The 22725-nt window shown below is 43.7% G+C and overlaps 1 protein-coding gene across 4 annotated transcripts; it reads right to left on the bottom strand.

Moving 5' to 3' along the window:
- Positions 1-14995: 14995 nt before the first annotated feature.
- On the bottom strand, positions 14996-19781 carry HMGB1 (high mobility group box 1). 4 transcript variants are annotated; one of them, XM_008159456.3, is made up of 5 exons: positions 19633-19781; positions 17646-17809; positions 17323-17468; positions 16661-16835; positions 14996-15628 (listed from the first exon to the last, which is right to left on the bottom strand). In XM_008159456.3, exons 2-5 carry the CDS (start codon positions 17793-17795, stop codon positions 15452-15454), a joined length of 648 nt encoding a protein of 215 aa, XP_008157678.1. In that variant the 5' UTR covers positions 17796-17809; positions 19633-19781; the 3' UTR covers positions 14996-15451. The 4 variants fall into 4 exon arrangements, with proteins under 4 accessions (XP_008157678.1, XP_054574702.1, XP_054574703.1 ...); XM_054718727.1 differs by lacking the exon at positions 19633-19781 and adding an exon at positions 19549-19611; XM_054718728.1 differs by lacking the exon at positions 19633-19781 and adding an exon at positions 19380-19493.
- Positions 19782-22725: the final 2944 nt, after the last annotated feature.

The raw sequence follows: 22725 nt of genomic DNA, 5'->3' as shown, positions 1-22725 counted from the left end.
AATTTTCCGCCTTCTGAGGTATCACTCACAATCGCACCCCGCCAGACAATTGCCCATTTGAGCCTGGACCTACAGCCACCCTGCCAGGCCACACGGGCCTTGAAAAGGACTAGAACTTCCCTCCAGCACCAGGCAGGGCCCCCGGAGGAAGCCAATCCATGTCCTTGTGGAAGGGCAGACAAGGGGTCATGCATCTGCCCCCGGCTCAGTGCTGCTCATGTCTTCAGGCAGAGCTGCACACCCACATGAAGACACCAAGCTTGAGAAGGGTGAGCCCCTGGACCCGAACGTGCTGTTTCCCTTCCTTGGGGAGGACTGACTGGGGCTATGCTTGGCTTACCCCAACCTTGTTTTGTGTGTGGCTGGGTTTTAATCTCCTTCTAGACTTTCTTCCTTAAAGACTAATTTTCCATGGTGCTCTATAAATAATACTCATATTCTCAAGTGTAAAAATGTGGCTGAGGAGAATGTGAGTCTTGGAATTAGCAGGAAACTCAGGAGGAAAATATTTTAAGGAAATAAAGGGACTAAACAAATGCTGAGAGAAAGGCTGTGCACCAGGAACGCAGAGGGCTGGATTTGAGTCCTGATTCTCTGCTCAGAGAGTCTTGTCCCCCCTTCACCTCGTACAAAAGAGATAATCGGTGCTAAGCAAGCTCTGAGGCTGCTCTAAGATATGTAGAAAACACTGCAGGGCACAAGTTCTCCTGCCTTCCATCGTCACGTCTGCACAAGTAAGAAAACCAAAGCCAGGATTTGCACCGGTGGGTTGTTTAAGTTACCAAGGGTTCTGCTAGGCTGCTCACAAGGGCTCGAGGAGGCCCATGACCTGCCTGGCTCCCGCGGTGGCAGCAGCTGGCACGCTTCCTGGGCAGCCCCCTCCAGCTGCAGCTGTCGGTGCTATTTGCAGCTCTCCACATCCTGAGAGCTGGATACAGAGGCCTCTCCTTGGAGGGTGTGAATAAGACACGCGTCGCTAGCAGGGGGTGACTGGGGAACAGTCTGGGCCTTCCTGGGTCATGGAGAGTGTCCTGAGGAACTTCTGCTAGGGCTGCCCCAGGGGGCTCCTAAGCTTTAGCTGGCCACCACTTGTCCCAGCCAACTAAAACAGAGCAAGCAGGTGGAAGTACTGAGGATGCTTGAAAATGAATGAACTTCCTGTTATCTCCTCAGATAGGCCTTTCCTGACTGCCTCTTGACTTGTTCATGGTCTTCTCCATGAAACGATAAGCTTGTGGAAATGTCGTGAGGTACGCTTGGTCTGTGCTGTTTGGCTCTGGGTCTCCAATGCCAAGCGTGGTGCTTCGCTCATTTGCAAGTGAGCAAACAAATCCCAAACGAGCAGGCTGCCTACTCATTGGATTTCTCAACTTGACATCCACTTAACCTGTAGAGAGAAACCGGATGTATTTGGGGTCATGAAATTTACTTTCCCTGGGTTTATATATTTTCCAACCCACAGTGTAGGATCTGACTTAAAATACGTTAGTGGTCTTTACAGTTTCTCCATCTGATGTATGCCACTTGTCACTATGTGATGTAATAACCTCATGTCATTTAAAGAAGGTTAAATTACAGGGTAACTAGAAAGTCACAACAGCATAGTCTTAAGTACAATCATTTGGAGGAGGATTTTTATCTAAAACTTGGTTAAAATACATTTGAAAAAGACTCAGTTCAATTCAACAGATTTGACTTAGTGACAGATCCAATGTAGTCTGTTGTAATTAATGAGAATTGAGCCCATAAAAGAAGATTTAATAACATTAATGAAATTACCTGTATGTATTAATGGAACGGAAGGAGTCTTAACTCTAAAAACAAATGTTCTCTAAACTTGAATATTTTATACTCAAGAAGAAAATCAGCTGAAAAGAAAACGCTTGTCAAAAGTGACAATTATTTCTGATAATGATATGCACATCTGGTGACATTATGAAAAATAATGATATTCACTGGACATATTAGTGTCCATTCTTCCAAAGATCTCAGAGTCCATAACTTATTTCACTATAATTATAATGAAACTAGAGGCCCGGTGCATGAAAATTCATGCACTGGAGGGGGGGGGTCCCTCAGCCCGGCCTGCCCCCTCTCACAGTCTGGGAGCTCTCAGGGGCGGGAGGCGACCCAGCGATCAGGGGAAGGCGACATCCCATCACACCTCTGCTGCTGCCACTGCCGGCAGCACAAGCCTCAGCCGGCCCTGGTTACCTGCGCCTCAGGCCAGCCCTGGGTGGCTGGGGGGCTGAGGGGACTGGGGGACTCCAGAGGCAGGCGCGTGGAGTGGCTGAGCCCAGGCAGGGCTGAGGGGACTGGGCACCGCCATCTTTGAGGGCAGGGCAGTCAATTAGCATATTCCCTCCTTATTGGCTGTGGGCACCACCATCTTTGTGATGGTATGAGGGTCAATTAGCATATACCCTCTTTATTAGATAGGATGTCCCCATTTTTTAGCTAGCATTACCCCAGGTAATGCTGGCAAAAATTTCTAGAAATCTTTCCTAAATTTCAACCTAAATTTCTAGAAATGACTTGTATCCTATTCAATATTGGAACCAATATGTAAGAATTTGTAGTTTGCTGAGGAGTAGAAAATTAATTCATTCCTGAAGCCCTTATTTATGAGCAGCTACACAGGTGATCCAGCTGTCCCAGCAGGAGCAGTCCCAGCCCTTCTGGGACTGGCAGCCCTACCAGAAAAATGTTACCACATCATTTGAATGGACTTGCAAACAATCATATCATTTGAATTGTGTTTTGACTCCCTCCCTTTCTTAAAAGAAAGTGAAAAATAGAAATCTTGTGCCAAACAACTTGGCTTAAGGATAAGGACACATACTAGTATGTAATACCTTAATCAATAAAGGAAAACATTTTTTTAAAAAAAGATAATGTGCCTGGAGATAGGGGACTGGGAATCCAGTACTACTGCCTACAGCTTTTTGGACACTAGATGATAATGTCAGGGGGGGGCCTGCCACAGCCCCATTGGAGAGAGCTGTGGGATGTGCATAGACCATAGAGTGGCTGAGGTTCTGACCAGTTCCCTCAGTGGCTGCAGGCGCCCTGTTTCACTGGAGATTTGGGGTTGAGAGGATCTGGGGTCAGGAGAGCAAATACTACCCAAGAGAAAAGGAGAGGTTGGGGTTGGCCTCATCACAGAATTTATAGATCAGGGTACACATTTGTTACTTGAGGGGTCCTTTCATACCTTGGACTCTCAAAGGAAAGACATTTGAGTATTTTCCCTGTTTTGATCATTCTTATACGTTAGAAGTCATGCTAGCCAGTTTAAGGTAATGAGGGAATACCTATATACATTGAGTGGTACAGTATCATGTACTCGTAGCAATCACATTTTGATGAATAAAAATTTTTTAAAGCTCCTTTTATAAAACATTGAAGGACTTCTTCATTCTGGGTGTAAATTTAGATTTCACCCGTGAGTTTGCTCAGCTTGATCGTAAGTATATTTGGCTAGTTTATTCTTTAAAAATATTCCTCAGACTTTCTCCTCTTAACTCTCAGAAGTGTTAACAGATGAGTGTTATTTTATGTTTTTAGCTAAAATTGGGTCCTGGGAAAGAATGCAGAGTAGGTGATAAGAAGATGACTGTCATCTGACAATGTCCATTACTTACCTGACTTCTTCCCTGGAATTAAAGAGACCAGAAATGTAAGGGGATCCACATTCCTGAGCTCTTGAGAGGAATAATAAGTTTCAGGAATTCCTTAGTGTTTCTGAAAATTAGCAGAAGCTACTCCTTGGAAGTCTACTGCAGTGAAATCACCACACACCACACCTGCAGCAGATTGCCTATTTCTAGAAAAAAAGAAAAAAAAAGCCTCCAGATTCCCCTTCCCTGGCATGTGATTCCAAAGGGGCTGCTCCATTTCAAAGAAGATGCTTTGATTGGGCATTCAGGCCCCGCCAATCAAGGAAATGTTAACAGTTGTAAAAATCTTCTCTAAAACAGGTTCTTCATCCCTGATTATATGGGAACTCTTGCTGGAGCCGAGGGCCTGTTACCCTGCTGACCATTCTGGCCATCATCCCTGGCCTCAGCATTGTCCATTCACTTCCCAAAGCAAAACTAGAACTTCCCAAACTCATATAATATCACAAACTCCATGTATTCCTCACACGCTTTCCTTTTGGTCTACAGAGAAGTCAAGTCCCATATTAAACTGTGACATGAGCATTTATTCATTCATTCATTCTTTTTTTCATCCTTTCATCCTATCTGATGGTGGAGGCATGAGCGCTACTAAAGATAAGTTTGTATGTTAATTTCTGTTTGAGCCAGTGGCTTCTTAATTTTCCCATTTTAGAAAAGAGATTTATAATGAAACAAACTGGAAATGTTTTTACAATGTTTAGTGAGGTTTTAAACATTATAGCAACAGCCTACTAAGGCCGCTTGGTCATAAAGATGAGATAAAATTAGATTTGACCTAAAAATTAAGACATAGCAAAATAAATTAAAAAACAAACTACATCTGTTTTTCCCCCCAGGTCAGTTGATTTTTTTTATTGTTGTTGTTAATCCTCACCCAAGGATAATTTTTCCATTGATTTTTTTTTTTTTTTTTTAGAGAGAATGGAAGGGAAGGGGAGAGACAGAGAGAAACATCGATGTGAAAGAGACACATCGGACTGCTGGGGTTTGAACCAGCAACTCAGGTGCATGCCCTCGACTAGAATCGAACCTGGGACCCTTCAGTCCACAGGCCAACACTCTAACCACTGAGCAAAACCAGCTAGGGTCAGGTCAGTTGATTTTTAACCACACTTCTTTTTTTTTTAATTTTTTAAAGTACACCTTTTAAAATTAGCCTTATGCATTTCTTCTTTTTTAAATATATTTTTTATTTCTTTCAGAGAGGAAAGAAGAGGGAAAGAGAGATAGGAACATCAATGATGAGAGAGAATCATCGATCTGCTGCCTCCCACATGGCCCCTACTGGGGATTGAGCCCGCAACCTGGGCACATGCTCTTGACCGGGATCAAACCTGGGACCCTTCAATCCGCAGGCCAACACTCTATCCACTGAGTCAAACCAGCTAGGGCTTAACCACACTTCTTTAAAAACCCTCAAGACGTTAACATTTAGTTTTTTTAAAAACTTCAAGTATTATATTTATAATAGATATAAATCTATATAATAGATACCTATCCTACCTAATAAAAAAGTAATATGCAAATTAACAATCATTCCGCCATGCCCACAAGCCACGCCCACCAGCCAATCAGTGTGAGTATGCAAATTAACCCCAACCAAGATGGCTGCTGCCACAGAGAGCAGGAGGGAGGCTTGGGTTTCCCCAGCAATAGAGGAAGCCAAGCTTTCCACACACTCTGGCGGGCCCAGGCCTCCACTCAAGAATACAAAGTTTCAATTATAGAAGATAAATCCCAAGAAAAATGGAGGCAGCCACGAGCTAGAGAGAGCAGGCTAGGAAGCCAAGCTTTCAACCTGCCCTGGCCAGCCCAGTCCTCTGCTTAAGGCTACAAAGTTTCAATTATAAAAGGTAAACAAATCCAAACAGAAATGGCGGCAGCCATGGAGCAAGCAGGAGGCTTGGCTTTGCTCTAGGCTACAAAGTTTCAATTGTAGAAGATAAATATATCCCAGATACCAGGGCCTCCGCTTGGGTCGCTGGGGGGCATGGCTGGCCTGAAAACCACCACAGGCCCCTCACCCAGGCCACCCTACGCCCCAAGGGAACCCCCACCCTGATCTGGGACACCCTTCAGGGCAAACCAGCTGGCCCCCACCCATGCACCAGGCCTCTATCCTATCTAATAAAAGAGTAATATGCAGATTGACCATCACTCCAACACACAAGATCAAGATAGATGCCCCCATGTGGTCAAAGATCCTGCCCCCATGTGGACACAAGATGGCCACCACAAGATGGCCAGCAGGGGAGGGCATTTGGGAGGGACCAGGCCTGCAAGGGAGGGCAGTTGGGGGCAATCAAGCCTGCAGGGGAGGGCAGTTAGGGGTGACCAGGTTGGCAGAGGAGGGAAGTTGGGGGCAAACAGGCTGGCAGGGGAGCAGTTAGACATCAATCAGGCTGGCAGGGCAGTGATTAGGGGGTGATCAGACTGGTAGGCAAAAGTGGTTAGGGGCAATCAGGAAGGCAGGCAGGTGAGCAGTTGGGAGCCAGCAGTCCTGGATTGTGAGAGGGATCCCAGATTGGAGAGGGTGCAAGCTGGGCTGAGGGACACCCCCCCACCCCCATGCACGAATTTCATGCACCAGGCCTCTAGTTATATATAATCGATAGAATGTTATACAGTAACACATCTCTCTAATTTTTAAAAATTAAATCAATATTATTTCTAATGGTCCATTATAATTATCTGAGCTCAACACATACGTTTTGCAGTGTTGACCTCTAAAATTTAGGTTCTTAAAAGAAACATGAAATTTACACTGCTTTTCAGTTTTGATCTATATAGAGTAAAATCCAAGCTCATCAATGGATGAAATAGATTCCGATGGGATTGACTAGAAGATAACTTTTTATAATTAATCCAATTTCATGTTGACTTGTTGGCCACCATTAAATAAAGCATGTACTTTGCAGAACTGTTTATCTATGTCTGAGTCTTAAATTATATGTAAAAATATAGCTAACCTTATTTTAAGAAAAAAATTCTGACACAAACAACTAATTAATATATTTGAAAATTATATAATTATTAAGAATAGTGATACAATAAAAAAAAGCAAGAAAGCTGTTATGCTTTTGCAAATTTTTCTAAGCTTTTCCACCCATTCCAATTGATCTACACATTCTCTTTTGAAGTTCTGAGCAATTAATTGAATGTAAAAGCTCTTTTAATCTTCAACCTGAAAAGTAGTTAAATAACAAAAGGATAAAAAGGAATGAATGGACATTTCAATTCAATTGCTCTCCAGGTTTTTCATGCTTTTCATCTGCTTGCTTCTGAAGGTTTACCCCTTTCACAGTTTCCCCACTTCTATAGTCTTAAACTGTCATCAAATCTTAGAAACCATGAACCTACTCTGTATCTTTTATAGGTAAAATTGCCTGAATAGCCTTCTAGACAAAGTATAACATTTGGATGAAAACTTTCTGAAGGCAGTGTGGGAAAACCAAACTTGGCTCATCCTTTGATTCAGCAATTTCACTTAAAGGAAATATATATTTACATTCCTTTTTACTTATAGCCTAATAAAACAATCATGGGCACAAGGGTATGGGTAGAAGAAAAGGATAGTCATCTTTCTTAGCTTTATTCATATCATAATAGTAAAAAAATCAGAACCTATGTAAATGTCTAATAATGTGAGATGGCATTTTACACTCATTTAATGGAATACCATGCAAGCATTGAAAATGATATAGCGCAGAATCTATAATAATCTATAATAATAAAAGCATAATATGCAAATCAACCAAATGACTGAACAGCAGAACGGACAACCTTCCTGATGACCATGCTATGACACACACTGGCGCCAGGCCAGCCAAGGCGGGTGTGATGCAATTAGTCAGGGGGCCCAGCCATCGCCCCATGATTGCCCCACAGAGGGAGGTCCAGGCCACTGGCTGGCAGGGTGATCGATGGGGGTGGTGGTGGGGGGGGGAAGGCTCCACGATCACCCCAAAGAGGGAGGCCCAGGCTACCCGGCCGGTGGCAATGCAGTGGGTGGGCAGGGCTGGCCAGCGATCACCCCACAGAGGGAGGCCCAGGCCAGCCAAGTGATCGATCATACCCCACACCTGTCACCCGCAGAGGGAGGCAACTGATGGCAGGGGTGGGGGTAGGGGGCAGCGCCGCACAGATGGCAAGCAGTGGCAGTAGCAGGGGTAGGGCCAGCTGCCAGCAGCAGGGGGAAGGAAAGCCCCGATAGGCCCTGATCACCAGCCAGGCCTAGGGACCCTACCCGAGGGGTCCTGGATTGTGAGAGGGTGCAGACCGGGCTGAGGGACACCACCCCCTCGTGCACGAATTTCGTGCACTGGGGCTCCAGTAAGAATATATGATGACAAAAACTTTTGTTTAAGAAAGACTGTTAAGCATAAAAAGTAGTTTATAATTAGAATGTTTATAAATATATTGCCATTTTTGCAAAACAAATATGTATTCAACCAAAACACAACCTAATTTAAAAATGGGCAAATGACTTGTTTTAGACAGTTCTCCAAAGATACACAAATGGCCAATAAGCACACAAAAAGATGTTCAAACTCACTAGGCCTTAGGGAAATGTAAATCAAAACAACAATGATATGTACTTCATATCTACTGTGATGGCTATTATTTTTTTAAATGAAAATAGGAAGTGTTGATGAGGTTGTGGAGAAATTGGAACATTTATACATTGCTATCCTATATAATAAAAGGCTAATGTGCAAATCGACTGAAGGGCGGAACAGCCGGAACAACAGAACAACTGAACAACCGGTTGCTATGATGTACACTGACCATCAGGGGGAGTGCGCAGAACATGGTGGGTGTTGGCCGTGGCGGGATGGTGGAGCAGGTGAGCAGGGGTGCCAGACCAAGGTGGGGCGCTGGTCGCTGTAATTGGGGTGAACCTCTGGTGGTTACTGAAAATACTTTGTTCCTGTGCACCGTGGTCCCGCCGGTGGTCACACCTGCTGCCGGCACCAGCCCTGCTTGCACCCACTGCCAGTGCCAGAGCCGCCACTTGCACCCATTGCTAGCGCCCAGCACTGGCCCCAATTGCTTGGTGTCATCGGTGGGTGTGAGCAGTGGCTGCTGGCCCCAGTCACCCCTCAGGCTTCTCCATCTCCCCCTGCTCCTGAGGGGAGATCGGGGCCGGCAGCCATCACTCGCAGCCACTGACAGCGCTGGCCTCAATCGCTCTGCGCCTTCAACGGCTGCAAGCAGGGCCAGCGCCTTCAGTGTGTGGGAGCCGCGGCAGCAGGATTAGGGCTGCCGGCAGACAGGGGACCGGGGGACACGGCAGGAGGGACCGGGTGGGGGCACGGAGGGTGGGCTGAGACCTGCCCCTGTGCCTACCGCAGCCTCGTGGCCCACAGTTCCTTTCAAGGTGCATGAATTCGTGCACTGGGCCCCTAGTGGGAATATAAAATGGTGCAGCTGCTGTGAAAGATTTTGGTGGTTGTTCTGTATGATCTAGTAATTCTATTCCTAGGTATACACTCCAAAGAATTGACAATAGTGATGCAAATAAATATGTGTATGTGGGTGTTCATAGCAGCACTAGTAGCTAAAAAGGGGCAACAGGCCAAGTGTCCATCAATGGATGAGTGGATAAATGAATTGTGACACACACACACACACACACACACACACACACATATATACTAGTATATATGAATATTATTCAGCCACAAAATGGAATGAAGTACTGACACATAGTACAATGTAGATGAATCTTGAAAAAAAGATGCTAAGTGAAAGAAGCCAGTCACAAAGGACTACATAGTGTATGATTCCATTTATGTGAAATATCCGGAATAGGTAAATCCACAGCAGTGATGCAGATTGGTTCTTGCCAAGGGCTAAGGGGGAGGGGTAATTAATGAGTATGGGATTGCCTTTGAGGTGATGAAAATGTTTGAAAGATAGAGGTGGTGGTTGCACAACACTGTAAATATACTAAATGCCACTGAATTGTCACTTTACAATGGTTAATTTTATGTGAATTTCACCTGTTTTAAATTAAATTAATTAAATAGATATTTTATATATTTACTAGAGGCCCAGTGCACAAAAATCGTGCACGGGTAGGGTCCCTAGGCCTGGCCAGTGATCAGGGTCAATCTGTGGGGCGACTGGTGGGCCCCTGCTGGCACCTGCCTTGGCTGGCCTGGCGCCGCCCGCTTGCCAGCCCCACTCCCCGCCACTGCTGCTGCTGCTCACCTCCCTCTGCAGGGTGACCAGCGGGGCAATCGGCGGGGGGTGGGGGGGGTGCTCGCACCCACCTTGGCTGGCCTGGGGTCTGCGGGCTGGGTACAGCTCCTGCATTGAGTGTCTGCCCCCTGGTGGTCAGTGCGCATCATAGCGACTGGTCGTTCAGCTGGTCGTTTCACTGTTTGGTCGATTTGCATATTAGGCTTTTATTATATAGGATGATATACAGTATATATATAAAACTGAAGGGCACATAGTATTTTAAGTCTTCTGACTAGAATTGTAAATTTTTATTTTCTTACTTTTTCTTTCAATAAGTGCAAATTTCATTCAGAATAAGGGTAGTTTTTCAAAAGTTATTGTAGCATGTAATGGATCACAATCCTTCCTTGCACCTCTGGAGGTTCACACAGCTATTCTAAGGACATGTAAGCAGCACAGATCTCTGGTGCTTTGCAGCTCTTTAGAATCTGCACGATTGGCAGTATTTTTGTCTTGTTTTGTCTGGAAGTGTCCTGAGTCCAAGTTAATAGGAGGAAAGCTGGAGAGAAATCAGTGATGGCAGCGTGCTGCCCTGCTCGAATTTCAACTGTAGTCATGGCACCAGAACCCAGGAATGAAAGTAAGGGGCTGGGAGGAAGCCTTCCCGCCCCTATCATCCTTAAAAAGAACTCACACTTTTTTGTGCCTGTGAGCCTAACATTGCTAAATTGTTTTGATGCTGCTTTTGACCCTTAAGCAAACTTCTGAGTCTGTAGGCCTCTGTCCTCTACTCTGTTTAACCACGGGCTGGACTGGCAGAGCCCTTTGCCTCTAATGTACTGAGCCTGCACTGGCCCCCAAAGCAGGAGCAGCGCTTGTTCCTTTTGTAACGAGGTTCTGGGTCAGCCTCCCTGCTTCGCAGCCTTTGTGTGCATAGCCCAGTCACCACACCCAAGTCCCAGGCAGGCCAACTCCAGATGTGCAGCAAGACCTGATCTTTCCTAAAATTCAGGTTGGGGCGGGAGCTGCCATGTCTTTGGGGAGTAGCCTCCAAGCTCTCTGCACACCTTCTAGGCAACACTCTGGCACGTGAGGAATTGATGCCTGACCTTCCTGCTTTTCTGTAGGAGTACTGTCACCCAACAGGTTCTCATTGTGTTTTAGGACCTTTCATTCTCTTACTTGGACATTTTATTAGATGATCTGTAATTAAAATCCAAGGAATGAAAATATGGTGAAGCCTGTAATTACAGATTCTATGTAACTCTAAGGAACGAAGTTTATAAATGCATTATCGTGTGTCCCATACCTAAAGTACTGTCTCCAGCCAGGAGGTGAAACAGGGGTCCACTTTATCCTACTTAAGGCAGGTCCTCAGTATCCATTCCATTTTTCCAAGTAACCCATCACCTAGTGCCTAGGATCTGGCCCACACAGTCCTCAACTACAATTTGTAGCCAAACTCACTGCTTTTCCAAACCTGTTGTTTGCAGCTTCTATCAAGATTGATGGTCTCTGCTAGAAAAAGCCCTCCCCAGATAAAACTATGTGATGCTCCAGGAAGTTCATTTTCACACAATAGATTACTTATTTAGTTATTGCAGTCACTTTTTAGAGAAATAATTTGTTCAATAGCTAAATCAATTGCCAATTCAAGGGTCTTTCAAGTTCTGATTCTGTCTTCTCGTGTTCAGGTGGTTCTGAGCAAATGACATTTCCGTATTTTAATTTCACATTTTTTAAAAATGGATAGTTGGAGCCAAAGAATAACCAGTAAAAATCTTGATCATAAAAAGCATTGTTAATATATTTCACAGTAAGTATAGCTTTTGGGGGGGCAACTTGTCAGTATCTGACAAAGTTGTAAATACAAGTTTTTTGACTAAGCAATTCTACTCTGAGGTTTCTAAAGACCTACATGTGCCAAGAGAAATGCACATTTCACTGCAGCAGTTAGAAATAGCAAAAAAATAGGAAATGTGAATAACCATCAGTAAAGGTATGATCGATATAGGGCATCATACTATGGAAAGTCACTTATGTCTGAATCGTGTGCCTAAAAATAAGTACCTCATAATTTACAACAGTGATGGCGAAGCTATGACACGCGTAGCCATTTCTGATGACACGCAGCCGCTGAGGCGGCCACATGCAGAGGATGAAACATTTGCGAAATAATGTTTTTTCCCTCAAAGTGACACACTACCCGAGTTATGCTCAGATTTTTGGCGAAGTTTGACACACCAAGCTCAAAAGGTTGCCCATCACTGATTTACAAGGATCTCAACTCCCTTATATTACCACTTACCTCTTTTTAGTTGATCAATATATTCAACTATATAGGATCTAACCAATGGACATGCCTAAAGGCACGTGATTACATTCCTCCTGGTAGACACACTTCAGATTAAAACCCACTGGAAAATGGGCGTTATATATCCTGGAGTGTGGTGTTATGCTTGTCACTGCGCGTTGTGTGGTTTTTCTGTGACATGGTGTATCATTAAATTGTAGCAGTCCTAGTGTAATACTTTGCCTTATTACTCCAGAGAGCAACTTGGCTCAGACCCAGGGAATTTCCCAAGTTATGGCAGGGTTAGCACTGCTGTTCACATCTTTGCTTCGAAGAGGACAAGAAAACCAGCTTGTATCTTTTGTTCCATAGATATCCAAATTGTTTTCTGGCTTTGATGTAGTTTTAAAACAATTTCAAGAGCCATTTGAAAATGACAGAGCACAAATATTAAAAAAACAAAAAAACAAAACACACACATTTTAAATAACTTACCACAGTCCTTAATAAAACAGCCAATGGTTCGCACTTGGGCAAGTTAATTCCAAGATTTATTTTCTGCAAATTTGCAGTGATACCATCATATGTGAAGAGTACCTGGCTGATACTGAAAATGAGCTACTTCAGGCCCTTTCAGGTGTTTTACCACTAGATTTAAGCCTTCATCAAAGATTATGTGATGCCAAAGAAATTGGCTACAATTTTCATTTAAAAATCTTTTTTGTAGTTTCCTATATAGCTATATACTACGCTAACATATGAGCAATATATATAATTCCCTTAGGCAGTGAGGGAAATATTTGTCTAATCGCTACTCATTGCACACTTTTTAATTCTTATCCATGATACATAGAATTCAGAAAAGATTTTTCTAATTTCACTCTTAAAAAATTGATATGGCCAATCAGCACCTTGCTGGGAGATCATCAGATTACAACCCAGCAATAATTCTCAATCTTTATACAGGTAAGTTAGGAAACTGGGTATTAGGTTAAATTTCCAATTAGTGTACTGATTTTTAAAATGCAGAAAATCTAATACTAAAATTTATAGTTTAATCTTTTCCTGATATCTTTATACTCCATGGTGCTAAAACCATTTCTAAACATTAAGTTCCTATACCTTAACTTTAAAAGAATTGTTTGCAGTTTAACACCAAATCGTCTAAATTGTCTCCCACCTTCACTTACTTGAGTTTTGGACGTCCAAGTTCCAGGGGTTACTGTTGAAACTAACGATTTCTAGTTTGAAGAGGACTTTTATCCATTTTTCCCTGTTGAGGCCAGTTAGCCCAAAAACTTTTTTCAGATTCTCAACATCTTAGTTTTCTTCACACACCCACTAAAATTAGTTTCCTTGAGGATGTATTCGCTTTTAAAGGGATCAGACTTGCTGACAAATGACCTTGAAATTGTGATTCTATAGCCATGGAATATAAATCAGAGGACACTGACTTGTTCCTTCTAAAATTTTTTGATGGGATTTGAACATAACGGCAACCTTTCTATTTGAGGTTCTCATTTGGCTTACATTTATCACTATCCTTGCTTTTAAAAACTATCTTGTTTAGCCCAACATTCTGAAAGTAAAATTAGTTTTTCCTCATTTATATATTTAGTATCCTCTGAGACCACTTAGAATGTGACAAAAACCTGGTTTTTCATCAGCCCATTAACCTATTTATAAGCATCAAATATTTTTAAAGAAAAATTCTGCCAGTCCGTAGTGTTGCTAAGTTATCGGAAACAAGATTAAAATATGTATGTAAAATCTCAAGTGAAAGCCATTTAACTAATATTTAAAACCTCTGCAATTATTAGTTTATTAGTATCATCCAGGACTCAGATGTTCAGTAGTCCTCCTGAAATTACATAAACAAATGCAAATGAAAATATCCAAGTCGAAATTATATAACAAAACAGCACTCCATCACAAAAGCGTGTAAAATTACAAGAACGCTATTTTAAAACACTGGCACCATAAGAGAATGTCAAAAACCACAAAACTGCCAAATTGTTTCCTAAACAGCTAAGCGGATAAACATGACCCTAACGAGTTTTGAGTCTTATAAAAATCAAATTCAAAAAAATTGGACAATCCAATCTGTGATACAAAGTTTATTTCCCTCATGTCTATTTGATTTTATAAAGGGGCAAACTATAATTTGGAAAATATACTCGATCTTAAATGTGGTATACAATTTTAAAAGTTGGCCCAATTAATTAAAAATACCTTTAATGGAGTCTCAAGTTTCCTAAGCAATCCATATTTAGATAAATAAAAGACACTTACAGTCAGCACTTTTTTTTTTTCTTCAGAGCCTTTGCCAGGACTAATGTCAACAAAAAACTTCATACCGCAGTCTTGTATTTTAAGCTCACGCTTTTGGGGATACATTCTCAGGCCTTCTTTAATGTGGGAACTGCAAACATAACTGCCATTACATGGTAATGGAAGTTAAAAAAAATGTCCAAGTCCTCATGTAAAGATTAGAACATACTTTTCTATTAGTCCTTCAAGGACAGACTTTCAAATGTTTTGATTCTAATAATCCCATGCCGTGAGTAGAGCAGTTACTTTTCACTTTGTAAATGTAACTGAGCTATGTGAAAATTATCAACTGACCAAGACTTTGAGTTTATGGATGAAAACTGTCTCAATTCAATTCTCATTACCCTCACCACAATTATGCAGGGTGTGTAGACAAAAGCTTTTTATCAGCTAACTATATGAAAAGATAAACACTGTAATTATATGATCCAAAATGGGCAAAAGCAAGACTAGCTTCCCCTCAAGAAGAAAAATGTCAGACCTATGAAAAGGACAACAATACTAATAAAAAAAATTGTATTTACTTAGAAGCATTCAGAATGTCAACAAAACAGCTGCAACTTTTTTTTGCAATTACAGAGTGGTATTCAGTTAACAGAACAACAATTATTTTGTATAAGCTGCATCAGAGACAACTGAAGATGAAAAAACTACCATCCCCATATATAACTAATTTGTGCTGTGCACCAACAAGAACCTGCTTTAAATTTCCATGCCAATTTACAACCCCCATACTGTACCAGGCAAGGTTAGTGGCTATTGAAAATACCACCAGGACAGGGCTATCTAAAGACACATTCGGTAGTGTGTTAACTATACAAAAAAAGACACTGTACAGTTTAAAAACAAATCTTACACAGCCTTACATTTCAATTTTTTTCTTTAAAAGGAGTGAGTTGTGTACAGGGGGGTTAAATGCTTTATAGACAAGAAAAAAAACTGCGCTAGAATCAACTTATTCATCATCATCATCTTCTTCTTCATCATCTTCTTCTTCATCTTCCTCCTCCTCTTCCTCCTCATCATCCTCCTCGTCTTCTTCCTCTTCCTTCTTTTTCTTGCTTTTTTCAGCCTTGACAACTCCCTTTTTGGCAGCATCAGGCTTTCCTTTAGCTCGGTAGGCAGCAATATCCTTCCAAGATAAGAGCAGGAGGAATCGGTAGGAAAGACAAAACAGTTTAAGGGGAGAAATAAAAGCAATAAGGGAAAACCTGATTTAAAAAACCCCAAGATCCCACTTATGCTAAAATACCACACATCTGAAGGCTCACTCTACCTGCACAAACAACGAAGACTTTAAAAAATGCATATAAAAATGAGGTGATTATAATTCATGGTCTAATATTTGCCATGTTATGCCTCACTGAAGTGAAATCATGCACATACTAACATTCCTTTATTGAAACTAGAATGTAGACTTTGATTAAAGGGTAGACACTGCCACCTTCTGAATGCAAAAAAGCATTCTACGGGTTTATATTGTCAGATCCTAATCCATACATAGTAAGAAATTTTGTCTTAAAAAAAATAAAAGGTAATTTATCAAGGAAGCAAGCATGCAATTAAGATTAAGAAACATCTAGAAAAGAATACTTTCCCCCCCCAAATAATAAGATAAAATTTAACTTTAATATTTCAATTCAAAGTACAGGGGCTATAGACTTCCCTTCATATCAATTTATTACACAGACATTAACTTTTTAACTTAAAATTGAGTATTTTGAGGTTATCTAAGGCAGAGAATATGTTTCAGGGCATGTTTATGAAGAAGACAATCTATATTATTTTTGTTCAGCCTACTTTTATATTGTGTACCTAGACCATTTAAAATAACTAAACATCTGACTCAAGGTAACTACCAAAACTTCAATATATTTGGAGATATTGGGGAATAACAAACCCAGCTTAAATGCACGGCCTTTGCCCAATGCAAATAATATAAAGTAAAAACAAACAAAAAACCCCAACACATTTCCAGTATAATTTCATATTCTACTAATTTAAAAGATGGAAAAGGACTTAGGATCATATCCAGTGAATATACTAAACATGCTGTTATACTAACAAAAAACCGCATTATACCTCACATTTTTAGAAACCCCTAAGAAATTAAGGTGGGGTGCCAAGATTACCTAATTACACCAAGCACATCTATACTCCTTACCTTTTCATATTTCTCCTTCAGCTTAGCAGCCTTCTTTTCATAAGGCTGCTTGTCATCCGCAGCAGTGTTATTCCACATCTCTCCCAGCTTCTTTGCAACGTCACCAATGGATAGGCCAGGATGCTCTCCTTTGATTTTTGGGCGATACTCAGAACAAAACAAGAAAAAGGCCGAACTACAAAGAGAAATTTCATTTTAGAAGTTTACTATCAAATGTGTAGTGTACTGCCATATAAAAAACTGCTTCTAATTTCTAGCATGCATTGGATAGGGTACAAATATAATATGCTAATTATCCTTCATAACCAAAGCTTGATTTACAATTTTTTAACACGACACTACCAGTTGAACAGACACTATTAATATTAATGTTAGAGCTCCAAAAAGACATTCTACAAATTAAGTATTTCAGATATTTCTCAAGAAAAGACTCAAAATGACACTTACAAAATATACTGGGGGAAGAAAGCAAATACCAAGTTCAAACGCTCTGGCCAAACTTCCATCCCACAGGAATTTTACTTACAACACTTAAATATACCAATGTGAGCCACGATTAGCTAAGCAACTTTGCTTATACACTCCAAACTCACAAGGTGGCTTGCTGAATTTGTGATTTTACTGCAAAACACTTCTAGAAAGAAAAATGGCAAGATACTTACGGAGGCCTCTTGGGTGCATTGGGATCCTTGAATTTCTTTTTTGTTTCCCCTTTAGGAGGAATATAAGTTTTCATTTCTCTCTCATAACGAGCCTTGTCCGCCTTTGCCATGTCTTCAAATTTCCCTTTCTCCTTAGCAGACATGGTCTATAAAAGAATTATTGGTAAACTTTCAGTTGATGAAATTTTAATAAATTATCCTCAGAAGTATTAAAATGAATAAAACCAGTGAGTGTCCTTCGTTATTGCCTGTTCTAACATTACCACTCAGTATGCAAATGGACAGAGGCTCCCCTCCTTTGTGTGTGTTTTAGGCCCCCTTACCTTCCACCTCTCTGAGCACTTCTTAGAAAACTCTGAGAAGTTGACTGAAGCATCTGGGTGCTTCTTCTTGTGTTCCTCCCGGCAGGTTTGCACAAAGAAAGCATACGATGACATTTTGCCTCTCGGCTTCTTAGGATCGCCTTTGCCCATGTTTAATTACTTTCCTTAAAAAAGAAAAGAATGCTTGATGTTAGTAATGAAACTGACATTTCGGAGCACTTGAACTTCTTGGAGTGTGTATGACAACCAAGGGACTGGTTATTTAGCACAGGAGTGACATCAGCCTCCCGTAATACCAAACCAAAAAACGGTAGTGACATGCAACTCCTGGAAGAGGCAATGCCAAGCAGAAAACGGTCCTTTGGTGTGATCTCAGAAAGTGGAGACACAACGGTGTACTCACAGGATTTGTTACTCATTTGTTCGGAATGAATACCTCAACGGTCATTTAATTGTTTTTAAATGTATAAAATCATTTAAAAATCAACAAGGTGTCAGAAAACTAACGTGTGGATTTGGGGACTTGAGCGCCCTAAGGAGTGAGCAGGTAAGAACCTAAGCGAGCAGGAAGTAGGCCCTTGGCAGGAAGGGCCCGCACACTAAAGTTTCGGGATTCCCGGAGAGACACTCGCTCGGCAGGAACTTTGCGGGGAGGAGGGCGGGCGGGCGCCGCCACGCCGGGACCGGGCTGGGCTGGCGGCAGCATGTGTGCGGCCGCACCGCACCGCGAGGCAGCTCGTTCCCATCCACTCGGCCCGAGACGTCTCTCGGTTCTGACCTAGCACGTCCGGCCCGAAGTTTCCGAGTAAACACGGATGAGGGACAAAAGCCACTCCCGCTCCGCCTGCCCCCGCCCCCACTGGAGTGTGTTTTGTCCGTCAAAGTTGAGGCGCCACGCGAAGCGGACTCCCAGCCTCGGGGCTCCACACACCTTCCCGCCATTTGCCCCCAGGAGCCCGGGGGCGGCGGCGCAGGCCCGGGCCCGCCACGTGCGCCCGCCGCCCCCATTTTGTCGGGCTCGCGAGGGAGCAGCCCCGCTCGAAATGGGGGCTGGCTCCGCCCGCGGCCGCCGGCCCGGCGCGCACGGAATGGCCGCTGCGCGTCTTCCCCGCCTGCGCCGCCGCGAGGGCGAGCGCGAACATGGCTCCTTCCCTTTGTGTGTGTGTGTGTGTGTGTGTGTGAGAGAGTGAGTGTGTGTGAGTGGAGCGCGGGCGGGCGGGGTGGCGGCGCGCTCCGGCGCACGCTCGGCCATTGCGGCCGGGGGGAGGGGCGGGGGGCGCGCGCCGGACCCTCCCTCCCCTCCCCCCCCCCCCCCCCCCCCCCCCCCCGCTCCGCGCCGCGCCCGTCTCCCTCCGCGGCCCGCGCGCCGCCACCCCCGCACGGCGGACACGGGGCCGGGAGCGGAGAGAGGAAAAAAAGTTGCCTCGGAACTGCGCGCCCCGCTCCCCCGCCCGCCCGCCGCCTTGTTTTCTCCCCGCCGGCAGCGCCGGGCGAGTCAGCCATGTTCCAGCGGGCGCAGGGCGCCGCTCCCCCCGCCGCGCCGCCGCCCGGGCGCAGGCCGCCGGGCCCACCGCGCTGCCCGTCCGCGCCCGGCTCTGCGGCGGCCGATGCAGCCCAGGGAGGCGCCGCCGCCTGCCTTCCCGCGGCGGCCCCGCCGACCCCAGCGCACGGCGGCCGCCCGAACGCTCGGCTCGGGGGCTGAAAACACGTTAAAAATGTTTTCAATAAAAATACCTATTTTGCGCCAGTCAGCGCGGGCGCCGGCGGCGGGCGGCACGGGCGCGGGGCTACGGCGCTCGGCTGCCGGGGTCCGGCGCGGGGCAGGGCTCGGCGCCCCGGGCTCGCTCCGTGCGCAGTTCCCCCCCGTCCCCCCTCATCCGCCTTTGTGTGGATCCCGACCCACCGCTCCCGGCCGCCGGATCCCGCCGCCGCGCGAGTCGGGCGCTGCCGGAGGCGCCCTTCCCGCCGCAGCGCTGCCCGGACTCACCCTCAGCGAGCACACAGTCACCCAGTGCCCGGCCGGCTCGCACTTGCCCCGGCGCTGTCTCTATGGAGCTCAATGTACTGCAATGGCTGTGAGAGCGGGAGCCAGACGCAGCCTCCTCACTCTCTCCGCTCTGTAACATTACTCTCCAGCCAGAGCGCCTCCTATTGGCTACCGCCAACTCACGGGGCCCGGTCATTGGTCCGCTCCCTCCCATTGTCCTGACCAGAGCCCGTCGGCTATTGGCTGTCTCCGGGGACACGTCATCAAGGATTGAAACAGCGCGCAAATCTGAATGTGTGTGGATGCCGGGCAAGGAGGCTGAGGCGGGAGAGGCAGAGGCAGAGGCAGCTGCTGCTACGGGAAAGCGAGCTCTATGGTGTGTGTGCCTGTGTCTAACCCGAGCCGGCTCCACGCCGGAGCGGCCGCCGGAGCGGCACCGGCCTGACTTCTCCACGGGAGTCTCCAACTCTTCAGGCAAAACAGACACCCACAGGCCTCCCCCCCCCTCCCTACCCCAAACTCACTTGCAAAGCCACTGAGATAAGATACCCCAGAAATTTAGAAGATCCTCAAAAGTGAGGGCGACAGTTTGAGGTCGCCTCCCCTGAAAACTGGGGCTCCTGCCAGTGCAGAGGGGCGAAGGCAGCAAGATTGAGACCCCTCAACAGCACGTGGTCGCATTACACTAGATCTCTGCAAAGGCAAGGCTTTTCCTATAAGAAAGTGACATGATCCGGTCGGCCGGTTTTAAAATGCCCCTTTTTCTGGGCTCGTAAACCGTAACGTCAGGCTTGCTGAGCAGCTGAAATCTTGACTCACAGCATAGGCATTTGGTTTCACCTTTTTTGTCGGTTTGATCGAGTTTCACAGCGTGTCTAGAACTTTTTATTTAAATACAAAGCACTGTCTTAACTTCCTGGAAATCGAATAATTATTCCATGTAATTAAAGCACAGCTATTTCGTTTTGATATGGGGCACTCCGGCAGGAAATGTTTGCGAGGGCCTGCTAGAATTAGCAAATTCATTAGAGACCACGTTTTTAACTGTTTGGCTATTTTATTTGACTTGGTGTGGATTACTGTTATAATCAAACGAATCCTTGTGATGCTATCTCCCCCTCCCATTACACCACTTAGTGCATCCATGTACCTGCTCTAGGATTACAGGAGCTGTGGGGATATGGTTACTGGAGGACTAGATGGAGGCACAGGGTTCGTATGCCCAAATCCACAGGCTGTGCTTTCTCTGGCTTAACTAAACTGGCTGGCAGTAACAGGCGCAGTTATTATGTTTGTAAAGAAAATGTGTTAGCGATATCAGCCATTTCTGAAGACCATGCACACATGTCAGTGCTTTAAGAAACTGTTATCTAGTCCTCCTTTGCCTGAGCAGACCACACCCCTCTTCAGTTACAACAGAATTCCCCCCTTTCACCCTCTATCTAATGCTATGATTATACACTTTTAAATCCACCAGCCAGTTTTCCCTAATGTAATAGATTAGTGAGTTTCAACCTTTTTCATCTCAGGGCACACATAAACTAATTACTAAAATTCCGTGGTACAACAAAAAATACATCTTTTGCTGATCTGACAAAAAATAGGAATAACTTTGATTCATTCACACAAGATGGCTATTGTGTTGGCTGTTGTCACTTTTTTTTTTTTTTTAATTTGACAATCTAAAGGAAAAGAGGTCAGTGCCCCTGATGAAATAGTCAGGTATTGCATGTTTTTAAAAAATTCTTGCGGCACACACACCAGTTGAAAATCGCTGTAACACATCCAAGTTAAACTAATCACTTTATTATGATCTTTTTATTTCTTATATCCACTCTAAGCCTCCATAACCTAATATATTTGCTCTAATTTATTAAGGTTTTTGAGAATCAGCTTGGATAACCTTCCCTGACCTATGATTTTAATGTTTATTCCTTTTTTAAAATACATGATTGATCTTAGGGATTATAGTCTTGATGAATAGATAATACACAACACATGCACATGAAAAAGTGTATATATTTTATATATTAAACAATATATAAAATAGTATAATGCACACTCAGTGAAGAAAGTAAAATCTAACATTAACATTTATATTGCTATTTTCATACATATTTACTCTTATCTACTGAACTTCACTAATCATGTTTTATTTAAATCTAGATATTTCAATTCTGTTTTACCATTTCAATGCCCATATTACAAAATATTAATGACACTGAGTGACACTTTTTTTGTTCTTTATTTTTTAAAACTTGTCTTTATTGTTGAAAGTATTACATATGTCCCCTTTCCCCCCTTCATTGACCCTCTCAACCCACTCCCATCCCCTCTCCAGGCTTTTACCACACTATTGTCTGTGACCATGGGTTATGGATATGTGCATATAAATTCTTTGGTTAATCTCTTCCAGCCCCAACCCCTTTTCCTCTGAGATTCGCCGACTGACACTTTAAATGACACCCATGACATCAAAATTTGACTATTATTTAAAGATAGCACACTACCAATATTTTCCAGAAGCAGTGTTGGATTTGCACTGGCCCAACCACATACTTTTACCAATTGTCTATAATAGGTTACTCCTGCTAGGGTAAGTTTATAGTCACAGAACAACACAGGTAATGGACCCACACAGATTTCTATTTCAGCAGGATGTCACGGTGAATAATAGACAACTAGATTTAAATAGAGCTGGGTTCAAATCCTAGCTCTGCTACTTACTAGCAGTTAGGCAAGTTTTTTAAAACTTCTTTGTGCTTCAATTCTCCCAACTATAAAGTAGAGGTGATCATAGGGTTGTTGTAAAGATTAAACATTTTTTTCAAAGATTTAAAATTATTATGCAGATCCCTTTCAAATCCATGACTTAGAAAACCTCAAATGCAGTTAACATTGAGTTTTTCCTCATACTTAATTTTACATGAGAGCAGTGATTGCAAAACTAATTAAGCTTTTTTTTTTTTTTTTTTAATTCTAGCCTCAAACAGCACTAATCTTCAACCAATCTAATGATGGTGCCTTTATTTATTCCCAAGTGTAACAGAGGCCAGGTCAGAAAGAAGAATATAAAAACCTCCACTTATAGGC

This window comes from Eptesicus fuscus, chromosome 7 (assembly GCF_027574615.1).
Source record: "Eptesicus fuscus isolate TK198812 chromosome 7, DD_ASM_mEF_20220401, whole genome shotgun sequence".
Taxonomy (NCBI): Eukaryota; Metazoa; Chordata; class Mammalia; order Chiroptera; family Vespertilionidae; genus Eptesicus; species Eptesicus fuscus.
The sequence above is the reverse complement of the archived record's forward strand: the minus strand, read 5'-3'. Positions and strand labels throughout refer to the sequence as shown.

Bases quoted from the DNA above. Each gene is read 5' to 3' on its own strand.
- HMGB1 (XM_008159456.3), bottom strand. From the start codon at position 17,795: ATGGGCAAAGGCGATCCTAAGAAGCCGAGAGGCAAAATGTCATCGTAT. The intron at 16,836-17,322 runs GTAAGTATCTTG...TTCTCTTTGTAG, and splicing joins AATGCACCCAAGAGGCCTCC to TTCGGCCTTTTTCTTGTTTT. The intron at 15,629-16,660 runs GTAAGGAGTATA...TTATCTTGGAAG, and splicing joins TGAAGGAGAAATATGAAAAG to GATATTGCTGCCTACCGAGC.